The sequence below is a fragment of the Glandiceps talaboti genome, chromosome 10 (assembly GCF_964340395.1).
Source record: "Glandiceps talaboti chromosome 10, keGlaTala1.1, whole genome shotgun sequence".
Lineage (NCBI taxonomy): Eukaryota > Metazoa > Hemichordata > Enteropneusta > Spengelidae > Glandiceps > Glandiceps talaboti.
In genome coordinates, this window is record NC_135558.1 from 18,457,909 (window position 1) to 18,476,241 (window position 18,333).

The window sequence follows — 18,333 nt, forward strand, 5'->3', positions numbered from 1 at the left end:
TAACTATTTTTTTTTAATAATTATTTTCCAGGGCTACGTGAAGTACTCCGTGTTATTTTACGGTTACTATGGTAGCAACCCGTATCTTGGCAACGGATATCAATTACCCCTAGCATATTTGCTTGTTGGTCTCGCTACCTATGCCGTTAGTTTTATTGTCATCCTGAGAAAGTAAGTGATTCCGTTACTGTTGCGATAACAACCCTGAGGCAATGTTATATGAATTCTAACGAAGAGTGATCAGGGCTGGGTGAAAATTTGAAGTTGAATGGGATAGAATATGTACAGAATGCATCGATGTGGAGAAACTTTGATACAGGTATTGATTATATTTACGACAGCGAAAACTGTGGTTTCCCAGTAACTGTAGTACACACAAACTAAAACTTGTTGTGGCATGTCGATATAAAGCTATGGTGTAGTTTTATTGTACTCACTGTGACAGTAGAGTGGAGTTTCTGACGACGTTTGGTGATCTCGCAGTGTATATTTTTAGAGACTTCTAGTGTTTGTGCACTATCTTGATTACATTGTCATTATATCTTCACAACGCAAGGCACCGTTATCACCCACTTGTGTAACCAACCACATCAAACAACAACGGTTGTAGTTTGTGTCTATATTAGAAGGTCGACAGTTCGCTTTCCACAGTAGTACTTTCCCCGCACACTGAATGTTATTCAGACTAGAGTGTTCCATTAATTCAGTTAAAAATAACCATGCTGCAAAAAGGGTATTGAGACAACATTCTTTTTAGAGCTAGCCATAGGTGACAAGAATCTCATTTTCTACAGTGCGTTGAGTCCAAAATTAGTATTGTAAACTATGTGTAATGTCCCATGAACACATCAAACCATCCTGCTAGCTAATTTATTTTTTTAAACTTCAGAATGGCGGCAAACTCAAGAATGAGTAAAATGTCAAGCCCGAATGAACAATTTACATTTTGTTGGAAAGTCTTCACAGGATGGGATTTTATGATAGGTAATGCAGAAACTGCAGACAAGACAGTGGCTGCCAATGCTACAGTGTTAAGGGTAAGGTCAACTTTCAATATCAGTGGCATAATTCCGTATTTTGTTATGGGCTGCTCTGACTGGTTATTTTGCACACACGTGCTTTCTCCAACCTAATTTGGACGGGGATGGGTGGGAAAGTGTTGAAAATGACCCCATCTTTATGATACTGTCAGAACAGGACGAGCCTAATTTACAAAGTCAAAACCAGGATAGCCCACCCCCTCCAGCAATCTATCGACTCCCCTTTCTTACGTCGGAGAAACCGGCCAATTTGATGATCAATTATATATTTGTCGTATCATCATTTTCTGTCTTGCAGCGCTAGAATGATGTAAAATCGACAAGTCCTTATTAGGAAATACTCAATTACATAATTAACATAATTACACGTGATTTGTTTCAGGAAGCGATAATAGAGATGGAGGAAAAAGAAAAAGAGAATGAAAGGTACATGTATTGAAGAGACTTCAGTAATTACAAGAGGGGAGGGGAGGGAGAATATGGGGGGGGGGGGTTACTTTATACAAATCGGTTCTCGAGGAGGACCATATTTTAGAAAATAGAAATTAAGGGATGGTCACACTTTCCTTTGACTCATTTTTTTTTCTCTAACTTTGCATTATTTTTGTGATTTTGGCATGATCCCACCGCTGCCACCGGTTCTGCTACCACATTCGTCCACTGCACCCATATTAAAATAATATCACAACATATCAGTGAAATGCACTGATTCAGAATTAAATTTTAGTTGTGGTGTGAGGAGAGGAGCCGATCTCACAGTAGTAAAGAGGAAACAGCAAGGCAAGATATTGGGGATAATGTGGTGGAGTAGATGGAGATTTTGACCTCGGTCCTGTCAGTTGTGCGCTCATCTAGTCTTTTTGGAAGTTCTGGCCTTCACTGAGCTCAGCCAATTCTATCCAAACACAGGTGAATTTAATGCAAACACAATATTCACTGTGGTGCACGTGGTAATAGTGGGAAAAAACAAATGTCTATAAAAAAACTATCAATGTGATGGAAACTTTCGACTGAAAAATTCCCTTTCTCTAGGGGGATTCGAACCCAGGACCTCATAACTACTAATCTTGAGCTCTAACAACGGAGGTGGTGTTAAAATACTTGGTTTTCCATTGAAATACTTGAACAGAGAGAGTATCATATTTTAGAAAAAGGAGATACAGTGGGGGGGGGGGGGTCACTTTTAGCAAAACGGACTAGAGGGGAGGGTCACATTTTATGCTACGGACTGGGCTTGATATCCCCTGGCCTTCCCCCTTGTAATTACTGAATCTCCCTTAGAATTATACTTATATTGCCAAACTCAGTATTAAACATCACAGTTATATGAGTTCTATTCGAATTGTAACGGTAGGTTTTATAAAACAATAAATATGACTTGATGTACGCTACCAAGTATGAGATGTAATGATTAAACTATTTAAATATTACCGAGTGTTTTTTGTGTTCTCATATAATCACTGGGATGGAAATGGTTGCAAAAAGTATCACTGGAGATTTTGTAAACTTTATTACCGATTTCATATGTTTGTTATTCCTCAAGTCTAACACATCACGTTGTATATGCTCGAACCTGCTTACTACAATGCATTAGTTTCTACATTAAGAAATCGGCAATGTACATAATGTTCCTGTGACCAAGATCTAGACATTCTCTAGATCTGTCGCTTTAATAGTCCACGTAATACTCCTTATTTCTGATTAATTTGCATTTCTAGGGATTTTAATGATTTAAATTATTTGCTATATTTTCCAGAAAACCAGTGACTGTGTTTCTGCGTGTTTTAGCCAACTTACTGGTGATAATTGTTCTCTGTGGTAGTGGGTATGCAATTTACCAGGTCGTCTTACGATCACAGGAATTCGAACAAGTAGAGGACAAGTCGACACTAAGCTGGTGGGAAACTAATGAGGTGGGTAGGCAATTAGTATGTATGTACATGTATGTATGTATGTATGTATGTATGTATGTATGTATGTATGTGTGTGTGTGTGTGTGTGTGTGTGTGTGTGTGTGCGTGCGTACGTGCGTGCATGCATGCATGCATGCATGTATGTATGTATGGTATGTATGTATGTATGTATGTATGATAACAAAAATACAAATGTAACAAAATACAGAGCAGACACTGTGTAAGGGATGTGTGTGTTATCTTTATTGTGTATATCTCAACATGAAACCTGGTGATCAGTCTCACTGATCTTGATGAATCGAATATCATTTGCAAGCTTAAGACAAGATCTCCTGTAAAGGGTTACAGTCTGTGTAATGTTATTGTTCTTGGTGGTTAGTTTGTTCCGTAGTGAAATATTTATATTACATTTCTAGCTTGTGAAACAAATTGAATCATATTTAGGCGTAAAAAAATTGCGTGGTTCCGATTACATTCAATTTTTTTTAGAATAGGTGGGGTAGGTAGATTTTTTATTTTATTTTTTAATTTTTTTTTATTTATATGTGAGTGTCTAGTTCAGGTAGTTATGTTTCCATAGTTTTCCATATGGTGTCTATATTGTTGGTGTCTTCCCATCAGATGTACAGCCATTACAGATTGGAGGAGCAGTCACTTTTATATTGTCTTTTTAAGTTGATGTCAGTTTCCATACATCCACTATTTCTTGCGAGATTTCACAATTTTCGCGATTTTATTATATTTTCTCGAATACGTAAAAGAAGTTTATGGTCGGCGTGAAAAACTAGGTGTGGTTGGGTAACTGGAACCAAACAATTATTTTTACTAAGCCGTAACAACTGATACAGTTCTCACAAGGTAACAGGTATAAGCCTGTCATACTCTGTTGCACTCTATCAAAGCAACATTACACTGTATATTTTCTACTTACACATTTATATACCTGTATTGTGGAATAAAAAAACTCATTCGCTGCTATATATAATTGTTGGAAAGCACTAACCACAATAATTTTCATGCTAAAGGTATCCATTGTGGTAACCATGATAACGTTGGTATGTCCAAGCCTTTTTGAAATGATTGGTGCAATGGAAAGTTATCACCCACGTGTTGCATTAAGATGGCAGCTCGCCAGGTACGTACCCATAGGATGTGTGATAAAACGAACGAATTGGCAGTTTGCTAGGGATCGATGCTTCATTTTATATATAATACTTGTCAAAGTTATAAAATAAAATGTATGAAAGTCCCATTTTCGAAACAAAAAAATGGTATGGGATGTGTGTGTGTGTGTAGGGGGGGTTACACATAACATACATGTATGTCGGAGTTTGATGTTGGACAACGTAATGCCTATACACAGGTTTGCCGCCTAGAGTACTTATTAAATTGATTTAAATGCTTGTTGAACTTCACTTGTCATTGTTATGTGTTCTAGTTTTATCAGGAGTAAATTATAAAAACCAGGTACAGTGTCTGTATTTCTTTTTTTTACAGGATTATGGTATTATATATGGGGAACTTATATACACTGATAATTGCACTGCTAGGAAGAGTCTCTGACATGGTGAGTGAGTCATGATCGCTTCGTAAGCCAATTTTAATTCAATGATAAAAGTATTGCGATTGTATTACGGTGGTCCCATGGTGCATTGTTGGTAATTTGCATAACAAAGAATTTGAGACCTTGAAATAATTTGAATATTTCAAAATAGGTTATTTTCATCCCCGTTTAATTATAAATGTTATCTGGAATATATTCGTCCACTGGGATAAACGATAACTGAGAGAAGTCGAATTAGAAATCAGTCTAATGTCACGTATACCCTAAAGTGTGATTTTGATATCTTTCTCCAAACGATGTTGCGCCATATGTAAGCTTCTGTCGACTTCGTAACGGAGATTAACGTATTCGTGCCTTCATACATTGTTAGAGTAGTCTAGTTGGTATTTGAAACCGTGATTTTTTTCATCATGTAAATCGATAAATTTGAATTGATATTGTTTCCTATAGAAAATCAACATTTACATAAAAACAAAAACAAACAAATAAACCGTGATAAACTTCATTATTATTATTATTATTGTTATTATTATTATTATTATTATTATTATTATTATTATTATTATTATTATTTATTGAATATATACATTTAATTGAACACTTACAGATACAAAAATATAACCATATGCATGTTACAGGAAGTTCTAAATGTTACGAAATGTTGCCAACCTTGGTACACTAGGTTTCATTTCTTGTTCTATATTAAACCTCATATTAAATTCACTTCTTAGCATAGCATGTAAAGTTATTTTACTTTCCACTACCCAGAATTTCTGTATGGCCCATTTGCCAATTAAGATTCAAAGGTTAAACATAGATTTGTCCTTTTCATACCATCTGTTCGGGGTCCCTTGCAAGTTACAATTAAAGGATAATATCTGTGTTTGATTAACCGTGATAACCTTTATGTTTATAAACTTTACATGTGTTTGTTTGTTTGTTTGTTTGTTTGTTTGTTTGTTTCGGAAACCCTCGTCACAGTGAGACAATCATTTAAAAAGAACTAATTATTTCCGCCAAGCATCGAATATTGATATCGAACCAGAGGAAGGTTTTGACCTCTTTGAAATGATTTTGTAAAACTGTTCGTTAAAATAAATGTTACCGCGAACTCTTCGAATGTTTTCATTTTGTATTACGCTGTCCCACAGATTTGAACACCACATTAGTTCAATCACCTTGAGTATTGTAGACTTTGTCGTATCATGGCAGACGACAACTTTCCCGCTGAAAAGTTGCAATTGTGCAACTCAGATCGCGGTAGAGATATCGTTTACTATAACTGGTAGGCCTTCAGACTTTCTTGATACTACAAGTGACCAAATGTTGCTTTTGCACCGAAGGTTCAATCGATGGCCACACGAGCACTCTCATCCTTCGGCTTTTGTTTGGCAACTTGAACCTTCGAAACACAGAGCTGAGGTCATATTGCAAGGCAGTAACAGTCATAGACGCATTTTCACATCCATCGATTCGAACATATATTTCGTGTACAGTACATACAGTATATAAATACCCGCGAGAACAACATCGCTTTTCAACATATCACTTTTCTTACTGTGAACGTGGCCTTATGATTGCATGTATCTATCTGCATTCATCGACATAAACCATCTACTCTTAGGCTAACAAAATGTCGCTTTACTTCCAATTCAATGTGGTTAAACATGTGAAAGGGTTACGCAGTTCGGTTATAAAGGCATACAACACACCTGCAGTCGATGTTTTTTTCAATGTTTTCCACATCATGAGTAGCTAGCAATTCTTGTAAAGATGAAAACGTCATTTTGTCTGACTTATTAACTGCTTGATAAAGCTACAATAAAAAAAACATACAATGCAGCTGGCATTATGGAAATAGCCGTCTTTGTAAGTCAGCTTTCATTTCCCATCAAGTTGTGTAATGTTTGAAACCATAACAACGACATTAAATAATCTGGACAAGTACTTCTATATCACCTGTTACCATTTTTCTCGTCAGACAAAGAACTCAAGAGCCAGCTACGAGGCAAACATGGGAACGCTAGCAGCTTTACGAGGAGACTTGTGGGACGTGCAAAACCAAACAATTCACGATCCGTATAATAGTACTGACATTTCCCGGAATAGGAATGGCTCTATTTCTGAGTTGATAAGAAATATCACAAACGTGGAAGACCAATTGAAGATGTTAGGACCTGACGATTGCTGGGAGACAGTTGTTGGACAGGTAGGTACATACATACATACATACATACATACATACATACATACATACATACATGCATGCGCATGCATGCATACATACATACATACATACATACATACATACATACATACACACACTATATCTGCGTGTAGGTATATATATGTATATAATATATATATATATATATATATATATATATATATGTGTGTGTGTGTGTGTGTGTGTCTAGATCTGCCGATATATCAGTCTGTCTGTCTCTCAGTGTCAGCAGATCTGTGAGTGTCAACGAAGTTAAGGTATAATGATTAAATATGAAACGCCTTGTCAATCATCACAGTATACTAGTATAATTATCACGTCATACACAAATCTATTTGTTTTAAAACATTCGATATCATATGTTGTATTTCATAGGAATTCTTCAAGCTGGTGTTTTTTGACCTGGTAGCTGTTGTACTAGGAACTCTGTGTGGTGATTTCCTACGTGCAGTCTCAGTTCGTTATCTAAACTACTGCTGCTGTTGGGATTTGGAAATGAAATTTGTGAGTTCAATTCTCAAACTGTTACATTATATGTACTGATGTAAATTTCAACGGAGCGTGTTGATAAGTAACAAAGTTGAAGTATATATATATATATATATATATATATATATATATATATATATATATATATATATATATATATATATATATATATATATATATATATATATATATATATATATAACTATAGATATTTGCAGACAACATGAACTTATGACGTCGACAAAATTGTGCTTCTTAAGTGGAATGACGTTTGTGATGTGGTGAAACACATTAAGTATCGTCATGAAACACGAAGATAGAATTCTAATCACAAACAGAGGTTATTTTATTATTATTATTATTAGGTACTAGTGTCGGTTTTCGTCCTCATGAACGGTTAAGGACGCCCTCACACAGTGAAGTAAGTATAGAGCTACGCAACGACAACGACCAACTAATCGACCAGAGTTGCAAACACACAAAAGAACTTGAATTGTCAACGAATTTGAAACACTCCGCTATTTACTAGACAATCAAGCTAATCGCAAGCAAGCAGTCAACAGATCAATGCTACAAATATAAGCGAAGCACTATTTTAGCTTTGTTTAAGACCACTAGTACTGCCGTGGAAACTCTAAAAATTAAATTGATGTTTCATAAGACCAAATGCGTGGTATTTCAACTCTTGTGTCTTTCAGCCTGAATATCCAGAATTCAAAATCGCCGAAAACGTACTACATCTGGTGTACAACCAAGGCATGGTGTGGTAAGACATTTTTTGATCACACATTCTCTCATAATTGCAAATCTAGATTTGCAGTCATCTACATGCCTTTCCAGAAATAAAACCAAATGTTCACCCGTCGGACAGTAAGGTCAAATTGTAATATTACACAGCCCGTTTCAAGTTACCATTCACCGGATTTGTTTGAAACAGCCACGGAGAAACCTTTAAGAAACTGTATAATTATTATACACTAAGATTGCAATATCATAAATACAGGTAACATGTAATGTTCAGAATTTCAAAAATTAGATATATCAAAAATCGAAACTAATTATTTGTTGTGAGCTTGTCGGCCATATTATATATAGTGCGTCACCGCTGGCACACGAATGATAAATTACTAAATACGAAATACAGAGTAAAATATCATCTGTATTTTATGAGTAGACAATCCCCATGCTTTCGTATTTGCTGATGAAAACATACAAATATTCTTCTCCCAAATAAAGTCAATCAAACAACCCAACGAGAATCTCGCGAGATTGTACTGATTATTTTCTCATATGTTTGTTTGCAGGATGGGTTGTTTCTTTTCTCCATGTTTGGCAGCATTCAATGTTCTCAAGTTGGTAATAACACTATACATAAGAGCCTGGGCAGTTGTCACGTGTAATGTACCTCATGAACGAATATTTCGAGCTTCAAGATCTAACAATTTCTACCTGACATTGCTACTTGTTATGTTATTCTTGTGCGTCCTGGCCTTTGGATATTCAGTGGTAGCCATACAACCTTCTCACAACTGTGGGCCATTCAGGTACTTCCAATTTTTCTACTTGCCTCAATTTTTTGTAACAGTACTATGCACGTCGGGGGGGGGGGGGGGGGGGTCAAATTATAGTTAAAGTGTACCGACACCCTTGTAAAACACGGGTCCAGAATAAAAATTTAGGCTAAAATCTTCTCACGTCTAACAATTTTGTTTAATTTCACTCGTCTTTACAAGAACAATGGTGTTTTAAAGTTGTCGGCCCCACTCAAACCGAAAGTGACGGCACAACCTAGCCAGCCTCTCTCAGCACATCGCATTCTGAATCACTGTGTGTAAATATGACTGAGTGTTATGTATACTGCTTCAAAAATAAAATCGGCCGTGTTCCGGGAGAAAAAAAGTTTTTTTTTTTTGTTTTTTTTTTGTTTTTTTTTGGGGGGGGGGGGTTATTACAGGCAAAGACACCTTACCTCTTGGGTAAAAACTCGACAAGTATACATACCTTTTTGCCATCTATAGGATATTTGTTTGCACCGTTACCATTTTTTCTGACAAATAAATATATTAATGTAATTTCAATTGTATTTTGACTAAGATAACTTATCAAACTCATTCAAGCCATCAAAAGTGATGAGTACGACCGACCAAGGTAGTATCCAATCATAGGTATATACTTCTTCTTGTAGAAGTTTATATCTGTTGTGTATTTCCTTGGACAGGAAGACTCGTCGTTCATGGCCTGTGCTCCTCTTATAACCGTACGCGTTAGCTAAACACTTCTTCATAAGGAGTGGTTAATAAAGGAATGTGCACAAGTTTATTTTACAGGGACCGGGTGACATCGATGAATTATGACAAGATCTAAAAGCCAAGTTTTATCCTAGCGACCTAACTCTTGAACTTTATTTTACAGTAACTACACAAGTATGTTAGATGTCATAGGTCAAAGTATGGAGAGCTCTTTCCCGCATTGGCTCAATTCTGTGATTGACTACATGAACACAGCGGGCGTAGTTGTACCTCTGCTGTTATTTCTATGGTAAGTAGAGAGGGTCAGAAGGGTCGCGTGACTTTTGACCTTTTGTCGTGCGTTGTGCAGTGAGACAACTCGAGGATACATTATATAATTAGACCAAGACACTTACATCTGCGTTGCCTTTAAGTTGTGTGAATGATATGTTTTTAACAAGATGCATATTTCATAAAAATCATTGGCTTTTCATAGATTGAATGACTGGACACACACACACACACACACACACGTTAATATACTAACACCTAAAATAATGTAGGCTTGGTGTTTCAATCATAAGACATGTCATTTATTACACACCCTCAGACAACTTTTAATGCAAAAGAAACAATTGCATAAGTGCGGTGTGCAGTGGGGATGTAGAAGGAGTCAAGTTGAAATGTTGATTATTAGTTAGAAAATAAACAATGGCAGACACTAAATTCATCAAGTCCATGTGTAATGTTTTCATTAGAGGCCTGTTTTTTACTGCACTGTGATAGAATAGCAATGCTGACCAGTGTTCAAAATGATTGGGCAAAGGATTCTGCTGTGTTTATTATATCTGTTATTGTTAGTCTAGACTTGTAATATGTCTAGCTTTGTGAGAAAAAACATAATGTCCATCCATGAGTGAAACACCAAGCCTACATCAGTTTAGCTATAACTATTATTTTGCTATTGGTAAAACACAACCCGCTATTCAGACATCATTTATAAATAATTCGTAATTTTCTCTCCAGTAATAAAGCTTGTAAACACAGTTTGTGCCACTTTTAAGGTCGTCCGTAATTTTGTTTTTAACTTCCATGAGATTTTAATCCTCCAACTACATTCTTTCCCAATGGTGCCCCCCCCCCCCCTCTCTATTCCAGGATGGCTATTTACTATTTATGGGCACTGCAGGGATCACTGAAAGATGCCAATAACGATCTACGCATACAGTTAGAATACGTAAGTATAAATATGGATACATTCAGTGTGTATATAGTTTGTTTAATTTTGATATCATACTGTATGAGACCAGTATACGTTGTGTTTTTCAACGTCTCAGGGTATCATTTCATTTACAGCAATAACTAGTACCCAAATTGAAATTATTTTCGTAAGCCACGGTACTTAGGACAGTATATCGTCTGAATTTATACAAGTCTGTTATAAATTATTCTGTTTATATATTTATGACAATGTCTATTTACTTCTGGAGTAAATTTACGGCAATATTTTATGAAATCACGCCATGGCATCACCTGGATACATTTACGACAATATCTTACATTATATTATAGCATTACCAATTCCAGTGAATTTTGTGACGTCATCGCTGTACGTTATTACTGATAATGTACTCCATTATTGGGCATCGCGGCCCCGGAACGAGCATAATAATACACGCTTATGTCCGTAAGGCAATAACGGTGTGGGTATTTAAGAACAGGGAAATTATGGGGTAAACACCATAAGAATTTTTTGATTGAAATTAAAATGAAACAAATTTGTGTTCACAGCAGTTCATTGAAGTGTATATGTATATGTGTATGTACGTGTACGTACATGTGTCGCTATGATTAGTATTCAGCTTCCGGGCCGAACATGGCAGACGATGTTCAGCGCTGTGTATATTATACGTTGTTTTGCGTTTCTCGGTCTACAAATTCACTGGAATTGGCAAAACTATAAAATAATAACAATAATGTACGCCCTCCCAGTCCATAATGGACTCAAGCAAACTTTGCACTCCATAATGGGCTCGGCTGTCGCCTCGCCCATTATGTCGTTCAAAGTTTGCTTTCGTCCATTATGGGCTGGGAGGGCGTACATTATTGTTTAACTATTACATCAGTACCCCGTATACTCATTTACAGTATCTTATAATTTTACGTTAGTGGTCATGTACCCATTTACGACAGTATCCTATACTATTACGCCAGTACCTCATACTCATTTACGACAATATCTTATACTATTAGGTCAGTACCTCGTATACGACAATACCTTATACTCTTACGTCAGTACCCCGTACACCCATATACGACAATATCTTATACGATTACGTCATTATCAGTATACTCATTTACGACAATATATTATACTATTATGTCAGTGCCCTGTATACTGATTTACGACAATATCTTATAATATTACGTCATTACCTTGTATACCCATTTACGACAATATCTTATACTAGTATTAAATTCAGTATAGGTTCATTTACGATGCGATATATTATTTTACGTTAGTGTCTCAAGGATGTATTTACTACCATCAAATCATATATTTTCAGGAGCGGACAGAGAGCAGGAATAAACTTTATGAATTGACATCAAGTAAGCAATTTTTAAAAGAAAACTTATGCCAGTCAGACTTATTTCTGAATATGGTACAATTGTATTGATTACTTAAAGGAAAAGTCCAGTGAGTCTTATTTCACCCTTGTATTGATTACCGCTTTTAACCTAAAGAAAAAATCCAGTCACACTTATTTCACTTTCGTATTGATTATTTCTGTCAACTTAAATATCATTCTGGGTGATAAAGTACCACTATGGTAACTTACACAACTTTCAAATTGAAATATATAAACTCTTTGTCTTGACAGAGATTGTGGTAACTATGAGTTCAGTACAGTGTCCTCTTTACTAGATTTCATATGTTGAATAACTTACCAAGGTGCTATTTTATCACCCAAAATCATACTTAAGCTAATAGTAGTAATCAATACAGGTGTACTAAAGGCAGTAATAACACTGGCTGTACTTTTCCTAGAGGTTGATAGCAGTAATCAATTCAGGTGTACTAAAGGCAGAAATAAGCCTGACTTGACTTTTGCTGATTCACCGAATGAAAATCCAAGCGATATCATAATAATAGGTGATATCTCACTATTTAATAAAAGAGCCTTCAGTAATTACATGGGACGGGGGAATTAGGGAGGGTGTGTGTGTGTGTGTGTGGGGGGGGGGGCTTTATTTACCCTCCCCTCCCCTCTGTAATTACTAAAGGGTCCATAAGATCGTTAAACTTGATCAATGCAGGAAGACCCTCACTGTGCTCTGGGTTACGTCGAGGAAAATAACCAAGCGATTTTGTGTGTGTTTTGATCATGAATATGTAATTTATATTATGACTTGTAACTTGGAAGTCACAATGTTTCTGATTTCTTTTGTTAAGTTTATAAAATGTTTTAACTTTCGAACATGTTGACACCAAGTAATCAGCGGACAGATATATTACTTTACATTAAGTCTAAAGTTAATTTAGGACAAAAATTGCCAAAAAGTCACAAATTTCGTGCCATGTGTTTTGACGGGAATGTTGCAAGTCACCTTCTGATTTGTCGTGTATTTATTGTTCATTTCAGCTAAAAATAAAGACACCAAGAAAAGTAAACCTAAAATTCAACCAAAACATGGTGTTCCAGTATTACCGGCAATACCATCTGATTACCAACTTAGGAAAACAACCAGAGATAGTCGAGATGATGGGAATGTACGTCAAGAAAATGGAATTGAAAATCATGTTCGGAAAACGACGGCATCTTCAAATTCCAATGGTGTAAGATATATACCCTTGCCCACTGGACAGGAAATTGCGGTTGTTAAGAGAACATTGACCCAAGATCAAAACCAACACATGAGAATAAAACTGGCTGTGGACGAGGATGTGATTGTGCCAGACGGGATGAGGGCGCGCTACTATTATAGGGGCCAACCAGTAACTAAGGAAGTGTGGATGCATCTAAAATCAAGGTAGGAACATTGTTTTGAGAAAATCTGTAAACTTTCGCACGCTTCTTTACTTACTGGTAGGAATAGACACTTACTTCAAAGATCTTTAAATGGTTGAAACATCAACAGGAGTGACCCAAATGTAACATCATAAGTTAGTTGTACGTCATCGGAAGTTACGTCGACGTCATACACACTGATTATTCAGTGATGACAATATGTTTGACCAAATGGCCGCCAATGACCACGGAAGCCGGTGTCATAATGGCAGTTTATTCACACAAAATGAATGAAAAGACTAGACTCCTTGACTATCCGATTTTAATAGTTTGCTGACGAGTCATTTTTCGCCGGAAAAGAAATGTAATTGGTGCAAACTTAGTACATACACATTTTACATCGAATAGGGAACTTGCAAACCCACCATATTGAATGTTGCATCATGGGAAATATGATAATACATATCAATCGATTTTAAATAATATTTATTACATAGTTTGTAACCAAAAATAATTAATTCATGGTTACCCTGACTAGTATAGGAGGCTTATTCTATAAATAGCTCCATATTAGGTATTACGCAATCTGATTAAAATCCGATGGAGATGTCGGCTAATTGTGCATTGCTATCTTACCATCGTTATGCACGATTAGCCGACATCTACATCGGATTTTAATCAGATTGGGTATTACGATAACTACGACAATCTCGCGGTCCCGCCTCTGAGCATGCTTAGTCTGGATTGCAAGTTCCCTATTTGTTTATATTTTTTTAAAGTTTGATTAGATCTTGATAGTGTATATCTTTAATAGCGATGCATTCCTCAGTGGCATAACACACAGTCGTCTGGTGTTGTTAGCCGCGACAGTTGCTGACGTAATCGATTTTCTCGACAGTTAAGTACATTATATTTACTAATTTAATGCATTGACGAGTTTACATTATTATTCGTGGGGAGGGGGAACGTCATGAAAACAATGTGAAGGCATTAATTTGCGGTGATGCGCATAATTCCAAATCTTATTACTCCAAAACATTTCTTTAAATGCTTGTAGTTGCCTTGAATTGATAACGAGAAGGTGAATTTTCATTATTTTTTAGGGCCATGGAAAACAATCGAAAAAAATTAGCCAGCATCAGTGTCATTTCAAGTGCGTCTACAACATCACATGATGATGTCGCCAAAAGACAGAACGGGTGGTCACAGAACATTGTTGATAAACACAAAAAGAAACGAGAAAAAATGAGATCATCAAAAGAAACGCGTCATCGTCCGACACCACCTAAAAGGGATGACTCTGCAAAAACAGACACAAAAAGCGATGACGAAACACATGGAAATCGTAGGAGAAAAGTCAATCAGAGAGAGGGAGGTAGCGACCTTAGGAACAAGGGGACGGCCGATGAAAAGGTACGAAGGGAGAGAATACAACAATGGATTCACGAAAGTGATGCTAGAAAAGCTGTGTCAGAACAAATTGATACCGTCACCGATGACGATGTACCACAAAGCACAGCTCCAATAAGGAATGGGCGTAGGGAACCAGACGGCCAGGAAAGTAACAGGGAAAAGTTAAAGCTAGCATTACTGGTTGCCAAGGAAGGGGATAGTGATGATGAAACACAGAGCGAGGATCTTAACCAAGGAGATAACGTTGAAGAGGAAAAAGATGCTGTTGCTGCTACTGCTGGTGGTGCTGCTGCTGATGATGATGATTACGATGATGACGGTGCTGGTGCTGGTGATGTTGCGGAGGTAGGGTACGAGCAGGGTGAAGAGATGGAAGATGAAGAAGTTGATTTAGAGCGGGAGGATGCATCGAATGATGAACAGGATCCCCTGGAGAGGGATTTACAGGAACACTCGGAGTCTGAAATTGAGGAGACTGACCTCGAGGAAGAAATCACTCATGACAACGAAGTTTTAAACCCCATTGATGTAGGCAATGGCATTGATGTGATGATTCAACGGAGTAATAAACCACTAAGAAATGATATAGAGTTAACCGATGTGTTACTCAGTGAAGAGAAGATACGAAGACAGCGTCAAGGTTACGCAGAACCGTCTACATCACAGGGGCAAAAGAAAGACCTCAATCCCGCCGCCACCTGGGAGGTTAACACACTCAAAAGGCGTGCCAAGCTATTTGAAGTCGAAGTGACGTCAGAATATGCCGAACCGTTTGAAGATGCCGACGTTCCGATACTACCACAAGAAGATGACGAAGGAGGGGGTTTTATCAATCCTATATATGCAAACGCACGGCTGGATGACGAAACTGTAACACAGACACGTTCATTTAGCGATTTCTTCATCAGTGATGAAGTTCGATCAGGTTTTGGAGAACGGGACAATTTGCTCCAAAACATCAGATCTCTGAGACACAATGATGGCGACGATGATGAAAGTGACAGTGGCCATTCTGAAAATGCGATCAGAGAAACATTTAATGCAATGAGAAGAGGGGCACGAAAGTAGGTTTTGTCGTTACCGAACAATGACTGCTTGAATTTATAATCTCCTCAACTTCCTGTGCCAAACTTTTCATGATGCGTTTTGAGGGATGGTGGTATTAGTCCACGAGGATAAAATATGCACAATTCAATACTTCTAATATTTATTACTTTACCATTAATTCAAAACATGGCAATTTTTTTATTTATCTCCCTTGAATGTCAGTTTAATTTCAATCACTACGGGATCAGCTCTGTTCCATTGAGGGGAACATGGATAGATGGAAGGGGTTATACTTCCACGCGGGTATCGAATATGTTTAATTCAAACAATAACAGTGGCCATATGGCTGAGAATTTGTTATTTATTCTGGAATTTTGATTTATAAGACAATTTTATCATGGCTTCCTACTAGAAGAATCAATGTGGTTCAACATTGACCAAGTTTGTTTGTTTCTCATTCAGTACTTTACAAGAGTAATTATTACATCTGAGTGAAGTGTAAAAAATACGTTTCATTTGAACGATTTGGTGGACATGGTTGTATTATTGTGCCTTACACATATACTGAGCTCAGAGCACTATAGAAATAGGTAAGACCCGTGACTATATAGAACCTCAGACTACTGAGATATAACTTAGTGGGCTGAGTAATGAGTGACGAACGACACCTTGTAAAAACTTAGTACTCAAACACATTCTTACAATACAGAGCATGTTATTTTTCCCTGTCGCAAAGAGGTGTGGTCTTTAAGTGTGTCGTAAACAGGTATGTAGTTTTACGACGATGAATAAATAGATTAGTAAACATACAACTATGAAGTCTACCCAGAATCATATCAACTAATAGTTTTACAATTCATATTTACCTTGCTGTTTTTACTGTTTTCTATTTGTTTAATACCATACTAGTGCCGGACGAGACATTGTATATCATTTATTGCCAACATTAGAGTGGCCATAGGGATGAAAACTGGGGTATTCATTTTGGATTTAAATAAAAACAACTCTACTCTGTTTCCCTACTTTTAAAAACAGTGTGAAGCAAGCATTGTACAATTCAAATCCGTGTTTGTAACTCAATAAATGACAATAAAAAGTGTGTAAAAAATTTAATTCTGCATATAATAACAAATTAATTTTTTAAACATATTTGTAATGTTTTGCATTTTTTTGATAAACAAGGATTTAGAATCGGCTGTTTCATTTTTAAAAACTTTTAGTATAAAAATACTGTGAAAGTAGAGTTGTTTTATGCATTCAAAAAACTGAAAATGAATACCCCATTTGTCACCCATATGGCCACTTTCATTGAAATCTAATAATGAATGATAATGATCTGAAGTGAACTTATAACAAGGAAATCCTGTATATCTTGAAATATGAATGCAATTTCTTCATATTGATAGGATTTCTTTTATTTTATAATAATTTATGTAAAATTGTGATTTACAGACGACAGCAATAAAATAAGCCATGATTGGCTGCTTTGAAAACTGTTTTTACCTTCCGTAAGGAAGGATATATATTGGGGATGAAAAATCTGTGTGTGTCTGTGTCTGTATTGTCATTTTCTAAAAATACGACTGGCTCAAAATCAAACTACATTTGGTGCCCATATTCTTTAGGGTAACATCTACAACTGATTAGGTTATGGTAAACATTCATGGATATTAATTAGCTACTTACGTATTTGATTGTTTTTTTGGGGGTAATTAGGCAATATCTTAAGAATGCATGCTTCAAACTCAATACAATTTGATACATACATTTGCAATACCAAAAGCACATATCTTGAAAATATTATTGATGTAGCTTTTAGTGTTGATTAGTTTTTGTCATATTTAATTTGTATGTCGCCTATCACAACATTGCCAAGGAAATTAAAGGCTGCCCTCAGTGGTTGTTAGCCGTGTAAAAGAACCGATCGAGTTTATCAGCACATACCTGCATTCCAACTTTGTTAGTGATATTCAAAGGATTTGGTGAGTATTCGTTACATACATGTTATCAATGTCTGATTTACCTTTGTAACCCAAAACAAATTAATGCTAAGAGAGAGAGAGAGAGAGAGAGAGAGAGAGAGAGAGAGAGAGAGAGAGAGAGAGAGAGAGAGAGAGAGAGAGAGAGAGAGAGAGAGAGAGAGAGAGAGAGAGAGAGAGCGGAGACCAAACTAGAGTCGGTACTCACCCCACCACGACATATGCATTTTTGTGATTTTGAAACGATAAAGAATGTTAATATGGATATTGGGACGATTGGAAATCGGACGATGTGAATCGTAATCGAATATCTCAGACCATCCACAATATATGTCGTGTTGACTTAGGCGATCCCAGAAACCATTCTTAGTTTACCCCTTTCACATATATTATCAACCATGCTAATGTTTTGAAACAAATCTC

The 18,333-nt window shown here is 36.5% G+C and overlaps 2 protein-coding genes across 2 annotated transcripts in view; both read left to right on the forward strand.

Moving 5' to 3' along the window:
* Positions 1 to 10,335, forward strand: part of LOC144440713 (transmembrane channel-like protein 3) — a 29,304-nt gene extending 18,969 nt beyond the window's left edge. Inside the window, exons 8-19 of the mRNA XM_078130097.1 lie at positions 32 to 171; positions 890 to 1,037; positions 1,423 to 1,466; positions 2,797 to 2,953; positions 3,979 to 4,088; positions 4,451 to 4,520; positions 6,499 to 6,726; positions 7,120 to 7,248; positions 7,932 to 7,999; positions 8,538 to 8,777; positions 9,646 to 9,771; positions 10,323 to 10,335. Of these exons, the coding sequence (XP_077986223.1) occupies positions 32 to 171; positions 890 to 1,037; positions 1,423 to 1,466; positions 2,797 to 2,953; positions 3,979 to 4,088; positions 4,451 to 4,520; positions 6,499 to 6,726; positions 7,120 to 7,248; positions 7,932 to 7,999; positions 8,538 to 8,777; positions 9,646 to 9,771; positions 10,323 to 10,335 (1,473 nt within the window). The remainder of the gene's footprint in view (positions 1 to 31; positions 172 to 889; positions 1,038 to 1,422; positions 1,467 to 2,796; positions 2,954 to 3,978; positions 4,089 to 4,450; positions 4,521 to 6,498; positions 6,727 to 7,119; positions 7,249 to 7,931; positions 8,000 to 8,537; positions 8,778 to 9,645; positions 9,772 to 10,322) is intronic.
* A 285-nt stretch (positions 10,336 to 10,620) lies between these two features.
* Positions 10,621 to 17,001, forward strand: LOC144440714 (uncharacterized). Its single transcript, XM_078130098.1, has 4 exons — positions 10,621 to 10,698; positions 12,029 to 12,071; positions 13,106 to 13,493; positions 14,575 to 17,001. The coding sequence occupies exons 1-4, from the start codon at positions 10,621 to 10,623 to the stop codon at positions 15,950 to 15,952; spliced, it is 1,887 nt and encodes a 628-aa protein (XP_077986224.1). The 3' UTR covers positions 15,953 to 17,001.
* The last annotated feature ends 1,332 nt before the right edge of the window (positions 17,002 to 18,333 follow it).